This window comes from Oncorhynchus mykiss, chromosome 17, assembly GCF_057628025.1.
Source record: "Oncorhynchus mykiss isolate SJ-2025 chromosome 17, ASM5762802v1, whole genome shotgun sequence".
Lineage (NCBI taxonomy): Eukaryota > Metazoa > Chordata > Actinopteri > Salmoniformes > Salmonidae > Oncorhynchus > Oncorhynchus mykiss.
In genome coordinates this window covers 61232107-61245429 of record NC_143038.1, presented here as the reverse complement: position 1 = coordinate 61245429, position 13323 = coordinate 61232107, and the positions used below count along the sequence as shown (strand labels likewise).

The 13323-nt window shown below is 42.3% G+C and overlaps 1 protein-coding gene and 1 long non-coding RNA gene across 37 annotated transcripts in view; one reads left to right on the top strand and one right to left on the bottom strand.

Annotated features, from left to right (window-relative positions):
• LOC110494609 (band 4.1-like protein 1) overlaps positions 1 to 13323 on the top strand; it is a 180855-nt gene that overhangs the window by 93649 nt on the left and 73883 nt on the right. For all 36 annotated transcript variants that reach the window (XM_036950706.2, XM_036950701.2, XM_036950699.2 and 33 more), the window contains exon 4: positions 6614 to 6718. In XM_036950706.2, the coding sequence (XP_036806601.2) occupies positions 6614 to 6718 (105 nt within the window). The remainder of the gene's footprint in view (positions 1 to 6613; positions 6719 to 13323) is intronic.
• Positions 1 to 13323, bottom strand: part of LOC149976104 (uncharacterized) — a 101635-nt gene that overhangs the window by 39112 nt on the left and 49200 nt on the right. The window lies entirely within an intron of this gene.

Sequence of the window (13323 nt, the reverse complement as noted above, 5' to 3'; positions counted from 1 at the left end):
AAAGGACTTGAGTTCTTGTATGTTGTTAAGATTACACCATGAGTCGTTAATCATAAAGGCATACACCCACGCCCTTCTTCTTACCAGAGAGATGTTTGTTTCTGTCGGCGCGATGCGTGAAGAAACCGGGTGGCTTTACGGACTCTGACAACATATCCAGAGTGAGCCATGTTTCCGTGAAGGCAACTCGTGCTCTAATTTCGTCCACCTTGTACATTGGCGAGAAATATGCTCGGAAGCGATGGATGGTGTGCTCGCCTTCTGAGTCTGACCAGTAGGCCGCTCCATCTGCCTCTGGGATAAGATTGCATGTCCAGGGTGACCGCGTTGTTTTGGGTCGGCCTCTGGGATAAGATTGCATGTCTAGGGTGGAGGTCCGAACACAGGATCCGCTTCGGGAAAGACGTATTCCTGGTCGTAATGATGGTACGTTAACATCGCTTTTATATCCAATAGTACTTCCCGGCTGTATGTAATAACACTTGAGATTTTCTAGGCTAACAATGTCAGAAATAATACATAAAAAAACAAATAACGGCATAGTTTTCTAAGGACCTGAAGCGAGGCAACCATCTCTGTCGGCACCATCTAGCTGTTTATTATCAACTAGTACTACTGATATTGAAGACTGCATTGTAGGGAAAGAGCAAGCAAAGAAGGCATTTTTTTCCCAACAAAAGGCACGTTATTACAGACAGACATAGTCCTCAGCACCAGCCCTCCCCCAGACGACCCCGCAGGTGAAGCCGGATCTGGAGGTCCTGGGTTGTGGCCTGCAGTTATGAGGCCAGTTGGATGTACTGCCTAACTCTCTAAAACTACATTTGAGGCAGCTTATTGTTGAGAAATTAACATTCACTTCTCTGGCAACAGCTCTTTTGGACATTCCTGCATGCCAATTGCACACTCCCTCCTTTTATTGTAGCAAGCACAAGGTGTACCCGTGTAATAATTTATCTGTTATTTTACCAGGTAAGTTGCAGCAAGAACCTGAGGAATAGTTACAGGGGAGAGGAGGGGGATGAAAGAGCCCATTTTACACTGCGGATTATTAGGTGACCGTGATAGTCAGATTGGGAATTTAGCCAGGACACCAGGGTTAATACCCCTACGATAAGTGCAATGGCATCTTTAATGACCGCAGAGAGTCAGTAAAGACAGCATCCTACACAGGGCAGTGTCCCCAATCACTGTCCTCTGGCATTGGGATATTTTTTAGACCAGAGGAAAGAGTGCCTCCTACTGGCCCTCCAACACCACTTGTAGCAGCGTCTGGTCTCCCATCCAGGGACTGACCAGGACCCACCCTGCTTAGCTTCAGAAGCAAGCCAGCAGTGGTATGCAGGGTGGTATGCTGCTGGCTTTTTTAATAATAATCATGTTGTTTAATCAGCTTCTTGATATACCATTCCTGTCAGGTGGATGGATTATCTTGGCAAAGGAAAAATGCTTACTTACAGGGATGTAAACAAATTTGTGCACAACATTTTAGAAAAATAAGCTTTTTGTGCATATGGAACATTTCTGGGATATTTTATTTCAACTTTATTTAACCGGGTAGGCAAGTTGAGAACAAGTTCTCATTTACAATTGCGACCTGGCGAAGATAAAGCAAAGCAGTTCGACACATACAACGACACAGAGTTACACATGGAGTAAAACAAACACACAGTCAATAATACAGTATAAACAAGTCTATATACGATGTGAGCAAATGAGGTGAGATAAGGGAGGTAAAGGCAAAAAAAGGCCATGGTGGCAAAGTAAATACAATATAGCAAGTAAAACACTGGAATGGTAGATTTGCAGTGGAAGAATGTGCAAAGTAGAAATAAAAATAATGGGGTGCAAAGGAGAATAAATAAATAAATAAATAAATACAGTAGGGAAAGAGGTAGTTGTTTGGGCTAAATTATAGGTGGGCTATGTACAGGTGCAGTAATCTGTGAGCTGCTCTGACAGTTGGTGCTTAAAGCTAGTGAGGGAGATAAGTGTTTCCAGTTTCAGAGATTTTTGTAGTTCGTTCCAGTCATTGGCAGCAGAGAACTGGAAGGAGAGGCGGCCAAAGAAAGAATTGGTTTTGGGGGTGACCAGAGAGATATACCTGCTGGAGCGCGTGCTACAGGTGGGTGATGCTATGGTGACCAGCAAGCTGAGATAAGGGGGGACTTTACCTAGCAGGGTCTTGTAGATGACATGGATCCAGTGTGTTTGGCGACGAGTATGAAATATGGTGCCAACACTTCACATGTTGCGTTTATATTTTTGTTCAATATATATTATCAAAAGCTAAGGCTTGGCTGATAGCCTCCTATATAAGCCTCCTATATATAGATATGCAACATAACAGAGCAGAAATATTGTACAATTTGAGGGTCAAATGACATCCCTCTTCTGCCCAATAAAATTCCTCAACAAAACCCAGTGACAGAACAATGGGAAATCTATACTCATTCAATTTTGCGACCCAGGTGCAGTCAAGTAGAAATTAGAATATTGTGGTATTGTGAGCTGCCCTTAGGATACTTCCGGTATGTGAGTGTGTTTCTGATATAAGAATCTCTAGAATATTTCCCTTGCTTTTATCAATCTTTCTCAAAAGAAAATGTCGCCATTTTTTAAATTTCAAATACTCTCAAGCAACTCAAGCTGTTCTCAGCACTGGAAATAAAACTCCACATTATGATTTTCAAAGCCTTTATGCAATGAAGTATCATTTGCTTCCTTTTGTACTTCCATTCATTGCTACAAAATGATGTACAAATCAACCCTCTCTTTTTACTCATCCCTGCTGCTGCTGCAGTATAACGTTTATCCTCACCTCACTCCTGGCCTCCCACCGAACCCCTTCCTGTGTTTAATTGGTGGGTTGGAACGTCAGGCCTGCCATATCAAACCTCCTCCATGCTCCAGGAGTTGATAATAATAGCGTTGAGGGAAGGCAGGCACCCCTTTGTGACAATTCTCACTGGAGGAGTTGCCCCATCCAAGGGTTAATTAGCCTGTCTTGTCATGGCTGCTTGGCTCTGGCTCCCAAGGGGCCACAGTGGAGAGAGGGGAGACGGGGCTACGCACTCCCACACTTCCCTCACCCCTTCCTTCAGTTCCCTGGTGTATACTCTACCAGGTCATGCATGGATGAGCTGCACTCTGTTATTGTGTAGAATGGAGCTATTTTGGGAGCCATATATTTTTTTTAAATGCTCTGTGACTCTGACAATGAGTTTGTTTGTACACTTTGCAATGGTTTCAGTGTGTTACTTTTGTTTATTTTGAGAGAAAATGCTTGTCATTTACTGTGGAAGTGCTCAAAGTGGAGTTAAATGAATTGCACTGTTAAAGGGAGTGTCCATGGAGAAACGCCTCAATGCCTTAGTCACTGGATATATTAAGATCCTAAACATGCCCATACATACTGTATCTTTACAGGTCCAATGCAGACATTCTTTAAAATATCAATATCAAATATTTTCTGGGTAACAATTAAGTACCTTACTGGGATTGTTTTAAATTAAAATGGCCAACAAAAAAAACAAAAAAAAATGGCTACTTAGCAAAGACCAATTTCTCAAGCAAGAATTTTGCTAGGACTGTCTGGGAGTGGTCTGAGTGGGAAGGGTAAATCCAAAAACGAACTGTTGGCAGAGAGGTTTAGAGCTCTCTTTCTTATTGGTCTATTAACAAATTTACCCCCTGGTGATGAAATTTCAGGTGTTCTTTTCAAATAGGTTACACTAAAATGGCATCATTATTTTCACAATTTTACAGTATTATTCCAACCTCATAGTGGAAATATATATAAAACACAGGAAAACTGGGCCTTTAATAGCTATACAGTCCACTCCATACAGACCCCACAACCACATCCATGTCTTCTCCCCACAACCATGGGGACTGTGGTGAGTGACAGTAAGAGTTCATAAGTGCTTCCAGAGTCTTGCCCCACCATCTCTTCAACCATAATGAGCCAAAGGAGACACTCCCTCCAGCTCTGGCCTTGAGATATAAAGGAACAAAAAAATAGAGGGAGGGAGCATACATCTGCATCTGTTTCCCTGGCAACGACTTGCTCTGTCTGCCTGCCACCACGGAAACCAGGCTCCAGGGAAAGCAAGCAGTGAGCAGCACAGAAGCTTGCTCCCTGGAGAGCAGCACACACAGTTCACACACACAGCTCGCTGGCTATGACCCCAAGGGAAAAGCGTGTGTGTATCTGTGTGTGTGCAGCAGCACCCATAGTCTGAACTCTGGGATCTACAGACCAGGGTACCATGCTACTGTGCTGGTTTCAGAGTGATGTTTTGTTATGTACGAATGTGTATTTGAAATTACACACAATCGTTTTCCCCTATTTTTGTTCAAGTTACATGAAGGTATAACATCGCTAGAATGATTTGCGAAAGTGCTGCCCCATCAGTCAACTATCTTGGCTAGAATTTCTTTGGACATTTGAGCAACTTCACATCTATTTTCACACATATTCTGTCTTTCCTTCCCAGGAATGTGATCAGAAAGTAAATAATTTGGTTACAGTTAAGTGAGTGACACGTATCATGCAGAAAGCAATCTTCCTCTAAAATTCTGTTTTAATTTTCCAAGTCAAGTATTTGATGAATTCTAACTGTAACACAGCACTCAAGGGAAGAGCTGTTATAGTCTGTAGACAACAATAGATAGTAGCTGGTGTCAAGATGGCTTCCCTATCTGGTTGGGGATGATGTTGGGGAGAGACACATTCTGTTGTGTTGATACATTTGAAGTTACATGACACTCTAATAAACGTAATTCCAGTAATACAAATGTGTGCTTGTCAACAAAACCATGCAGTCCATTTCAAAAATGTACCATGGTAGTACAATGAAAAAAATACCATGGTATTATCATGTTTTTTTGATCACTACCATAGCAGGAAAATACCATGGTACTGTTGCAATACCATGGTATTTTCCTGCCATGGTACTGACCAAAAAAACATGATAGTACCATGGTAGTTTTTTCATTGTACTACCATGGCAGGAAAATACCATGGTATTGCAACAGTACTTTTCCTGCCAAGGCAGTGACCAAAAAACCCTATTTCTTAAAATTGTACTAGCTACCATGGTACAAAAATGAATCATGGTAGTACAATGAAAAAATACCATGTTTTTGTACTAGCAGCATGTAGTGACACATGAATGCATGGTAGTTGTTTACAATGTATTATGATTGTCTGTGTCTCACCATTTTTCAGGTAAAGTGACCAAAAACAAAGTAATTTATGGTACTCACATAATGCAACATTGACTACTCGCTCTGCAATGGAAAGGCGTAGGCCTAGTACCCTTTTAAACCCCTTTAGCTCATAGTGAAAACCACAACACACATGGTCTAGTAGCATAGTATATCCTTTTAAACCTTGGGACCTGGATAGGGTATGGTGAGAAGAATGAAGGAAGTTTGTCCTGTTGCCATGATTACGACAAGCTAGCTTGACTGGCGCTAACTTTAGCCGACGTTAGCTTCTATGCTAACAGATTTTTATAAATTAATTCAACTATCCAAACATCATAAAAAAATATATTATATCATTACACTCCGCGTAACTGGGTGTTTCGCATGCTTTACAATTGCTCACCGTGATGATAATGTTTAAAATATTACATTTATCTGGTGCTTCTCTTTTCAGTTGGCTCTCTCATTCAACTGACTCATTTACTAGGCAGGTTAGCGTGAGAGTGAGAGCACGTGATGCAACCCCTAGAGCGAGCAGCTCCCTCTATGGGCCGAAACAAGCGCAACACCCCTTGACTATAAATACAGTAAATTATTACAAAATACCAAGGATTAGGCTACCATATATTTTACATTCTCCCACATTTAAGGTTGGCAAAAAAGGGAACCCAAAGATGAGCAAAAAAACGGTACTATTAATACAGAAAGTATTACCCCTATTTCCCTTTTTCTTTGATGTTACAGACACATTTGGACCAACAGTACTTCCTGCCTCTAACTTTATCAAAAACGTTCCCATACTGGTATATAAATTCATCAATATAATACCAACCAAACTCTTTTGACCTTGTTTTTATGTATTTAATGTATTAGACTGCCATTGTGCTATGGTAACAGACAATTAATAAAGATGGTACCATATGATAATTATTGGTACCATTTATCATAATTGTGAGTTACCGCGGTATAATGTAGGATGCCGGTTAAAACCATGGTATTTCCAGGATCCACGTCTACCGTGTTATGAATGATGCAATACCATGGTATTATTTAGGTGCATGGCAGTAACATCATAATTGAAAGCTAAAACCATGGTACATTTCCATGATTCAGATTTATACCATGGTATAAATTATGCAGTACCATGGTAATATTTAGGTATAATGGCAGTACCATTGTAGTACCATCATGATTCAGACTATACCATGGTATAAGTGAAATGACCATAGTAGTACCATGGTATGTATGAAAGTACCATAGTAGTACCATGGTACATTTTTGTATGGTGTGCCGTAATGCTTTAATGAGTGAGACCAGGTCACATGGTCAGAAATCACCTGACCCTTGATTAAATAACACTTTATTTGTGGCACGTGTGTTTGTGTGGGTGTTTCTGCAGAAGCACTGCAAAGGACAGGCCTTGCTGGACATGGTGTGTGAGCACCTCAACCTGCTGGAGAAGGACTACTTTGGCCTGATGTACAGCGATGCAGAAAGCCAAAAGGTCAGTGCTTTGTCATGGAGATGCTGTGACCATTAATTTACCACTCCTGCTCTTTTTTCCTCCTTTCCTCCCCTGCTCTCTTTATCCCCCATTCTTACTTCTTCCTCTCATGAAGTACTGTCTTCAGAAAAATCATAATAACAGATGACATAGCTGGAGGAGGAAACATCAGAAAACATGGCACCCTAAACTGGCAATGGTGAAAACATGGCACTCTAAACTCCTTAGAAAACATTTGAACACTTCATCATCATAGCCTACATTAGAAAGGCTGACTAGTGCTCCTCTGATGTCTGTTGACTCTCCAAACGACACCAGGAAGGGTAATTGTACTAGAATGGATGTAATTAGTTATTACGCCACTGGCTAAGATTTGGCACTGAGACAGAACTGAATGGTCATGACAGTCAGTTAGCTGGTAGTAGGGTTGTTTTGAGGATGTGTGTTTTGGGTTTACCTTACCTCTGTACACCTCAACCACAGGCAAGGTATGTAATGCAGGCCCAGCTCCACGAGGGGGAAAAGAGGGCCTAGCCCCCTCAATTGAAACTTATGCCGCCTCAGTTTAAGTTTTATGTCCCTATATAAAAATAGCAAAAAATACCAAATGATTGAGTGACAAGGTTGTTGCAAAATCTGTTGAGGAGGAGAGGGTTGAGGAGGTAGGCTTGAAGTGCTGGACATCTTATTATGACATGAATTATCTGAATTAAGTTCACAGAATTATACCTAGGAGTAACAGCTTCTATTAAGGAACTTTTCATGTCCTTTGAGCTAGCTAGCTAACAAGCTTGTGTGTACAGCTGCACCAGAATTAAAAACACGTCTTACCTTTTTGTAGTTGATAAATCCAAGATATAACGTGATAACTAGGCCTATAGTATCCTTAACTAGTGTTGAAAATGTTAATCCATTCACTATCTTCTGAATCATGCTTTTAACGTCATAGTAGTCTTTGGAGGAGGGAGGGGCAGATGGCCTAAACACCCACAAACCGACAAAGATTTTCAGCTGGCAGGCTGAAAATAAGTTTCTCAGTGACAGTCAGAGCTTTGCGTAGGCGCTTTATTTGGTTACTTTGTGGGACTAGAAAAAAAGGCCTAGAACGTAAAATAATGTTACTAATCAGTTCCCATTTTTTAAAATAACGGTTCTGTTCCGGAACAGTTTTGATCACTTTCATTTCTGTTTCTGTTCCTTGAAAAACATGTTTATTTTACGGTTTTTGGTTCTGTTCCATGAACTGGTTCCAACTCCTGAGTATTAGCCTTAGCCTATTTACCAAGCTTGAACCAGATAATCTGCCATGATGTATATCGGAAATTGGCTTCGCCAAAGTACCCAAGCAAAGCCAAAAGGAGAAGGAGAGCAATGAGCAGCAGCAGCAACAGCATCAAACCACCATGATGCCTGCTGAGCTCCAGCTAGCTCCACATGCAGATCCTCCCCACCCTTGCACAAGCACCATCAGGATAATGGCTCCACATCCCCCTCCAGCGACTGTTTCTGATGATTTTGAAACAGAGGAGCCAGCCCAGGTTAAATCAAATCAAATTGTATTTGTCACATACGCGTGTTTAGCAGATGTTATTGCGGGTGTAGTGAAATGCTTGTGTTTGTAGCTCCAACAGTGCAGTAATATCTAACAAGTAATATATAACAATTTCACAAATATACACACACATCTAAAGTAAAGGTATGGAATTAAGAATATCTAAATATTTGGGTGAGCAATGTCAGAGCGGCACACGCTAAGATAGAATAGGTAGAATAGGATAGAATACAGTATAAATATGAGATGAGTAATGAAAAATATGTAAACATTATTAAAGTGACTAGTGTTCCATTTTTAAAGTGGCCAGTCTATGTTTATAGGGCAGCAGCCTCTAATGTGCTAGTGATGGCTATTTAACAGTCTGATGGCCTTGAGATAGAAGCTGTTTTTCAGTCTCTCGGTCCCAGCTTTGATGCACCTGTAGGGACCTTGGCTTCTGGATGAAAGCGGGGTGAACAGACAGTGGCTCGGGTGGTTGTTGTCCTTGATAATCTTTTTGGCCTTCTTTTGACATCGGTTGCTGTAGATGTCCTGGAGGGCAGGTTCCTTGCCCCCAGTGATCCGTTGGACAGACCGCACCACTCTCTGGAGAGCCCTGAGGTTACGGGCGGTGCAAGTGCCGTACCAGGCGGTGATACAGCCCAACAGGATACTCTCAATTGTGCATCTGTAAAAGTTGAGGGTTTTAGGTGCCAATCCAAATTTCTTCAGCCTCCTGAGGTTGAAGAGGCGCTGTTGCACCTTCTTCACCACACTGTCTGTGTGGGTGGACCATTTCAGTTTGTCCGTGATATGTACGCTGAGGAACTTGAAGCTTTCCACCTTCTCCACTGTGGTCTTCTCGATGTGGATAGGGGGGGGGGGGTCATGGGTGAACAGGGAGTAAGTACAGGAGGGGGCTGAGCACTCATCCTTGTGGGGCCCCAGTGTTGAGGATCAGAGAAGTGGAGGTGTTGTTTCCTACCTTCACCACCTTGGGGGCGGCCCGTCAAGAAGTCCAGGACCCAGTTGCACAGGGTGGGGTTCAGACCCAGGGCCTTGAGCTTAATGATGAGCTTGGAGGGTACTATGGTGTTGAATGCTTATTTATAGTCAATGAACAGCATTCTTACATAGTTATTCCTCTTGTCCAGATGGGATAGGGCAGTGCGATTGCAACTGCATCGTCTGTGGATCTAACGGGGCGGTAAGCAAATTGAAGTGGGTCTAGGGTGTCAAGTAAGGTAGAGGTGATATATGATCCTTGACTAGTCTCTCAAAGTACTTTGTGATGATAGAAGTGAGAGCTACGGGGCAATAGTCATTTAGTTCAGTTACCTTTCTTTCTTGGGTACAGGAACAATGGTGGACATCTTGAAGCATGTGGGGACAGCAGACTGGGATAGAGAGAGGGCTGCCCCCAGGTGGTGAGGGTAGGAAACAACATCTCCACCCCGCTGATCCTCAACACTGGGGCCCCAGAAGGGTGCGTTCTCAGCCCTCTCCTGTACTCCCTGTTCACTCATGACTATGTGGCCATGCACGCCTCCAACTCAATCATCAAGTTTGCAGAAGACACTACTGTGGTAGGCTTGATTACCAACAATGACGAGACGGCCTAAAGGGAAGAGGTGAGGGCCCTCGGAGTGTGGTGTCAGGAAAACAATCTCACACTCGAAGTCACCAAAACAAAGGACCCCCCTATCCACATCGACCGGACAGTAGTGGAGAAGGTGGAAAGATTTAAGTTCCTCGGCGTACACATCACGGACAAACTGAAATGGTCCAACCCCACAGACAGCGTGGTGAAGAAGTCGTAACAGCGCCTCTTCAACCTCAGGAGGCTGAAGAATTTTGGCCGGTTTTGGTACGGCAACTGCTCCGCCCTCAACCGTAAGGCTCTCCAGAGGGTAGTGAGGTCTGCACAACGCATCACCGGGGGCAAACTACCTGCCCTCCAGGACACCTACACCACCCGATGTCACAGGAAGGCCAAAAAGATCATCAAGGACAACAACCATCCGAGCCATTGCCTGTTCACCCCGCTATCATCCAGAAGCCAAGGTCAGTACAGGTGCATCAAAGCTGGGACCGAGAGACTGAAAAACAGCTTCTATCTCAAGGCCATCAGACTGTTAAACAGCCATCACTGACATAGAGTGGCAGCTGCCAACATACTGACTCAAATGTCTAGCCACTTTAATAATAAAAATGTGGATGTAATAAATGTATCACTAGCCACTTTAAAAAAATGACACTTTATATAATGTTTACATATCATATATTACTCATCTCAAATGTATATACTGTACTCTATACCATCTACTGCATCTTGCCTATGCTGTTCGGCCATCGCTCATCCATATATGTACAGTATATGCACATGTTTTTATTCATTCCTTACACTGGTAGTTGTTGTGAAATTGTTAGATTACTTGTTAGATATTACTGCATGGTCGGAACTATTAACATCTGCTAATCATGTGTATGTGACCATTAAAATTTTATTTGATTTGATAGAGCGCAGCGGTGATTTTGCGCCAGCTTCTTGTTCAAAACCATTTGCACTTTTATGTTTATTGTGGTATAGCGTGATATAAATGGAATTCAATATAATTCCAATTCAATAACCCAAATGCTATACCCTGGGTATAGCTACATATCGGTGTGTTTCATCATAGAAATAGATCCATTCTATTACGGTTTTATTGGTAGGCTATTGGGTTTCGTGGTTGTAAATGGAACTGTACGTATTGGGAACATATTTATGTTAGGCTGGCATTGCTTAATTGATTACGTGGGTGGATTTTGATTCACTGAAGTGTATTTTGCCATATCACAATGTGTTTCTGAAGGGGACATATATATACGCCTATTTATTTGGTAAATTTGCTTTTTGTTTACTGAGTTTGCTTACTGTTAATTTAACTAGCCTAAATATAGATTCTGTCATGCCTTTATTGATCAGATATTTTATTTACTAGGCCTTCTGTATGACTTGGTACCACTGTTTTGTTCTGTTCGAATTCGCAGAATTCTAAACCAAACTGCTATTAAGTCATTTTGTTTGCACCTATTACAAACAACCTATGTGAATGCAGCCGTTCACACAACTGTCTTACCAAAATAATGCAAACTAAATGCTGAAACTGGTAGCCTTACTTTCAGCATTTAGTTTGCATTATTTTGGTAAGACAGTTGTGCGAACGGCTGCATTCACATAGGCTGTTTGTAATAGGTGAATTACACTATATATATTATATATACAAAGTTAGCCATACCCATTCCTGACGTGTGTATAATATTGAGCACACAGCTATGCAATCTCCATAGACAAACATTGGCAGTAGAATGGCCTTACTGAAGAGCTCAGTGACTTTCAACGTGGCACAGTCATAACATGCCACCTTTCCAACAAATCAGTTTGTAAAATTTCTGCCCTGCTAGATCTTCCCCGGTCAACTGTAAGTGCTGTTATTGTGAAGGTGAAAAGTCTAGGAGCAACAATGGCTCAGCCGCGAAATGGTAGGCCACACAAGCTCAAAGAATGGGACCGCCAAGTGCTGAAATGCGTAGCGCGTACAAATAGTCTGTCCTCGGTTGCAACACTCACTACCGAGTTCCAAACTGCCTCTGGAAGCAACTTCAGCACAAGAACTGTTTGTCAGGAGCTTCATGAAATTGGTTTCCATAGCCAAGCAGCCGCACACAAGCATAAGATCACCATGCGCAATGCCAAGCGTCGGCTGTAGTGGTGTGAAGCTCGCCGCCATTGGACTCTGGAGCATTGGAAACGCATTCTCTGTAGTGATGAATCACTCTTCACCATCTGGCAGTCCGACGGACAAATCTGGGTTTGGTGGATGCCAGGAGAACGCTACCTGCATTCTGCCAACTGCATAGTGCCAACTGTAAAGTTTGGCAGAGGAAGAATAATGATCTGGGGCTATTTTTCATGGTTCAGGCTAGGCCCCTTAGTTCCAGTGAAGGGAAATCTTAACGCTACAACATACAATGACATTCTAGAACATTCTGTGCTTCCAACTTTGTGGCAACAGTTTGGGGAAGGCCTTTCCTGTTTCAGCATGACATTGCCCCGGTGCACAAAGCAAGGTTCATACAGAAATAGTTTGTCGAGATCGGTGAGGAAGAACTTGACTGGACTGCTCAGAGCCCTGACCTAAACCCAATCAAAAACCTTTGGGATGAATTGGAACGCCAACTGCGAGCCAGGTCTAATCACCCAACAGTCCCTGCAGAAATGCTCCAACATCTAGTGGAAAGCCTTCCCAGAAGAGTGGAAGCTATTATAGCAGCAAAGGGGGAACCAATTCCATATTAATGCCCATGATTTTGGAATGAGACATTCGACGAGCAGGTGTCCACATACCTTCGGTCATGTAGTGTACCAGAGCAATTAAAAAAAACTGTAGCAGTTACAGAACAACATGTTGTGATCTGATTTGTCACAAACGGTTGAGGTTTTGGAGCCAGTTCTGTCTGGAGAAGAGAATAAATTGTGTTTCTGTGTGTGGTGTGTGCGTGCATGTGTGTTTATGTGTGAGAGAGTCTGAAACAATAGAGGTAAATGTTGAAAGATGTTATTTCTCACAGCATAGGTACCTCTGAGAGCAGGTAGGTCTCCTCTTCAATATCAGGCTTATCTCATGGTAGCCTATACTGTCTGGGGTCCTCAGTGACTCTCAGCCAAACAATATGTGATTAAAATGTCCTTCCCAGCTGGCACATTCCATGGTTAATTTGAATTTGTTTGAATGTACGTTTTTGGGTTCCAATTTGTTTTTGGAATGAAGTCATAAGTTTCCTGTCCGGTAAAACTTAACGTTTTTTTAGATGTTCTGAAAACAGAAGTGAACATTTAGTCTGTTCTGGGAACATACAATTTTAGGTGGCAGGGACACTGCTAGCTCAGGTTAATTGTTTTGAACTCCAAGCACAGATAAGATACATGGAAATTAATTTGATTTGCTTAGGCATAAATCATACATAATATTGTGGCACAATAAATCACTGAGATGCACAAGGCCATCAGACTGTTAAACAGCCACCA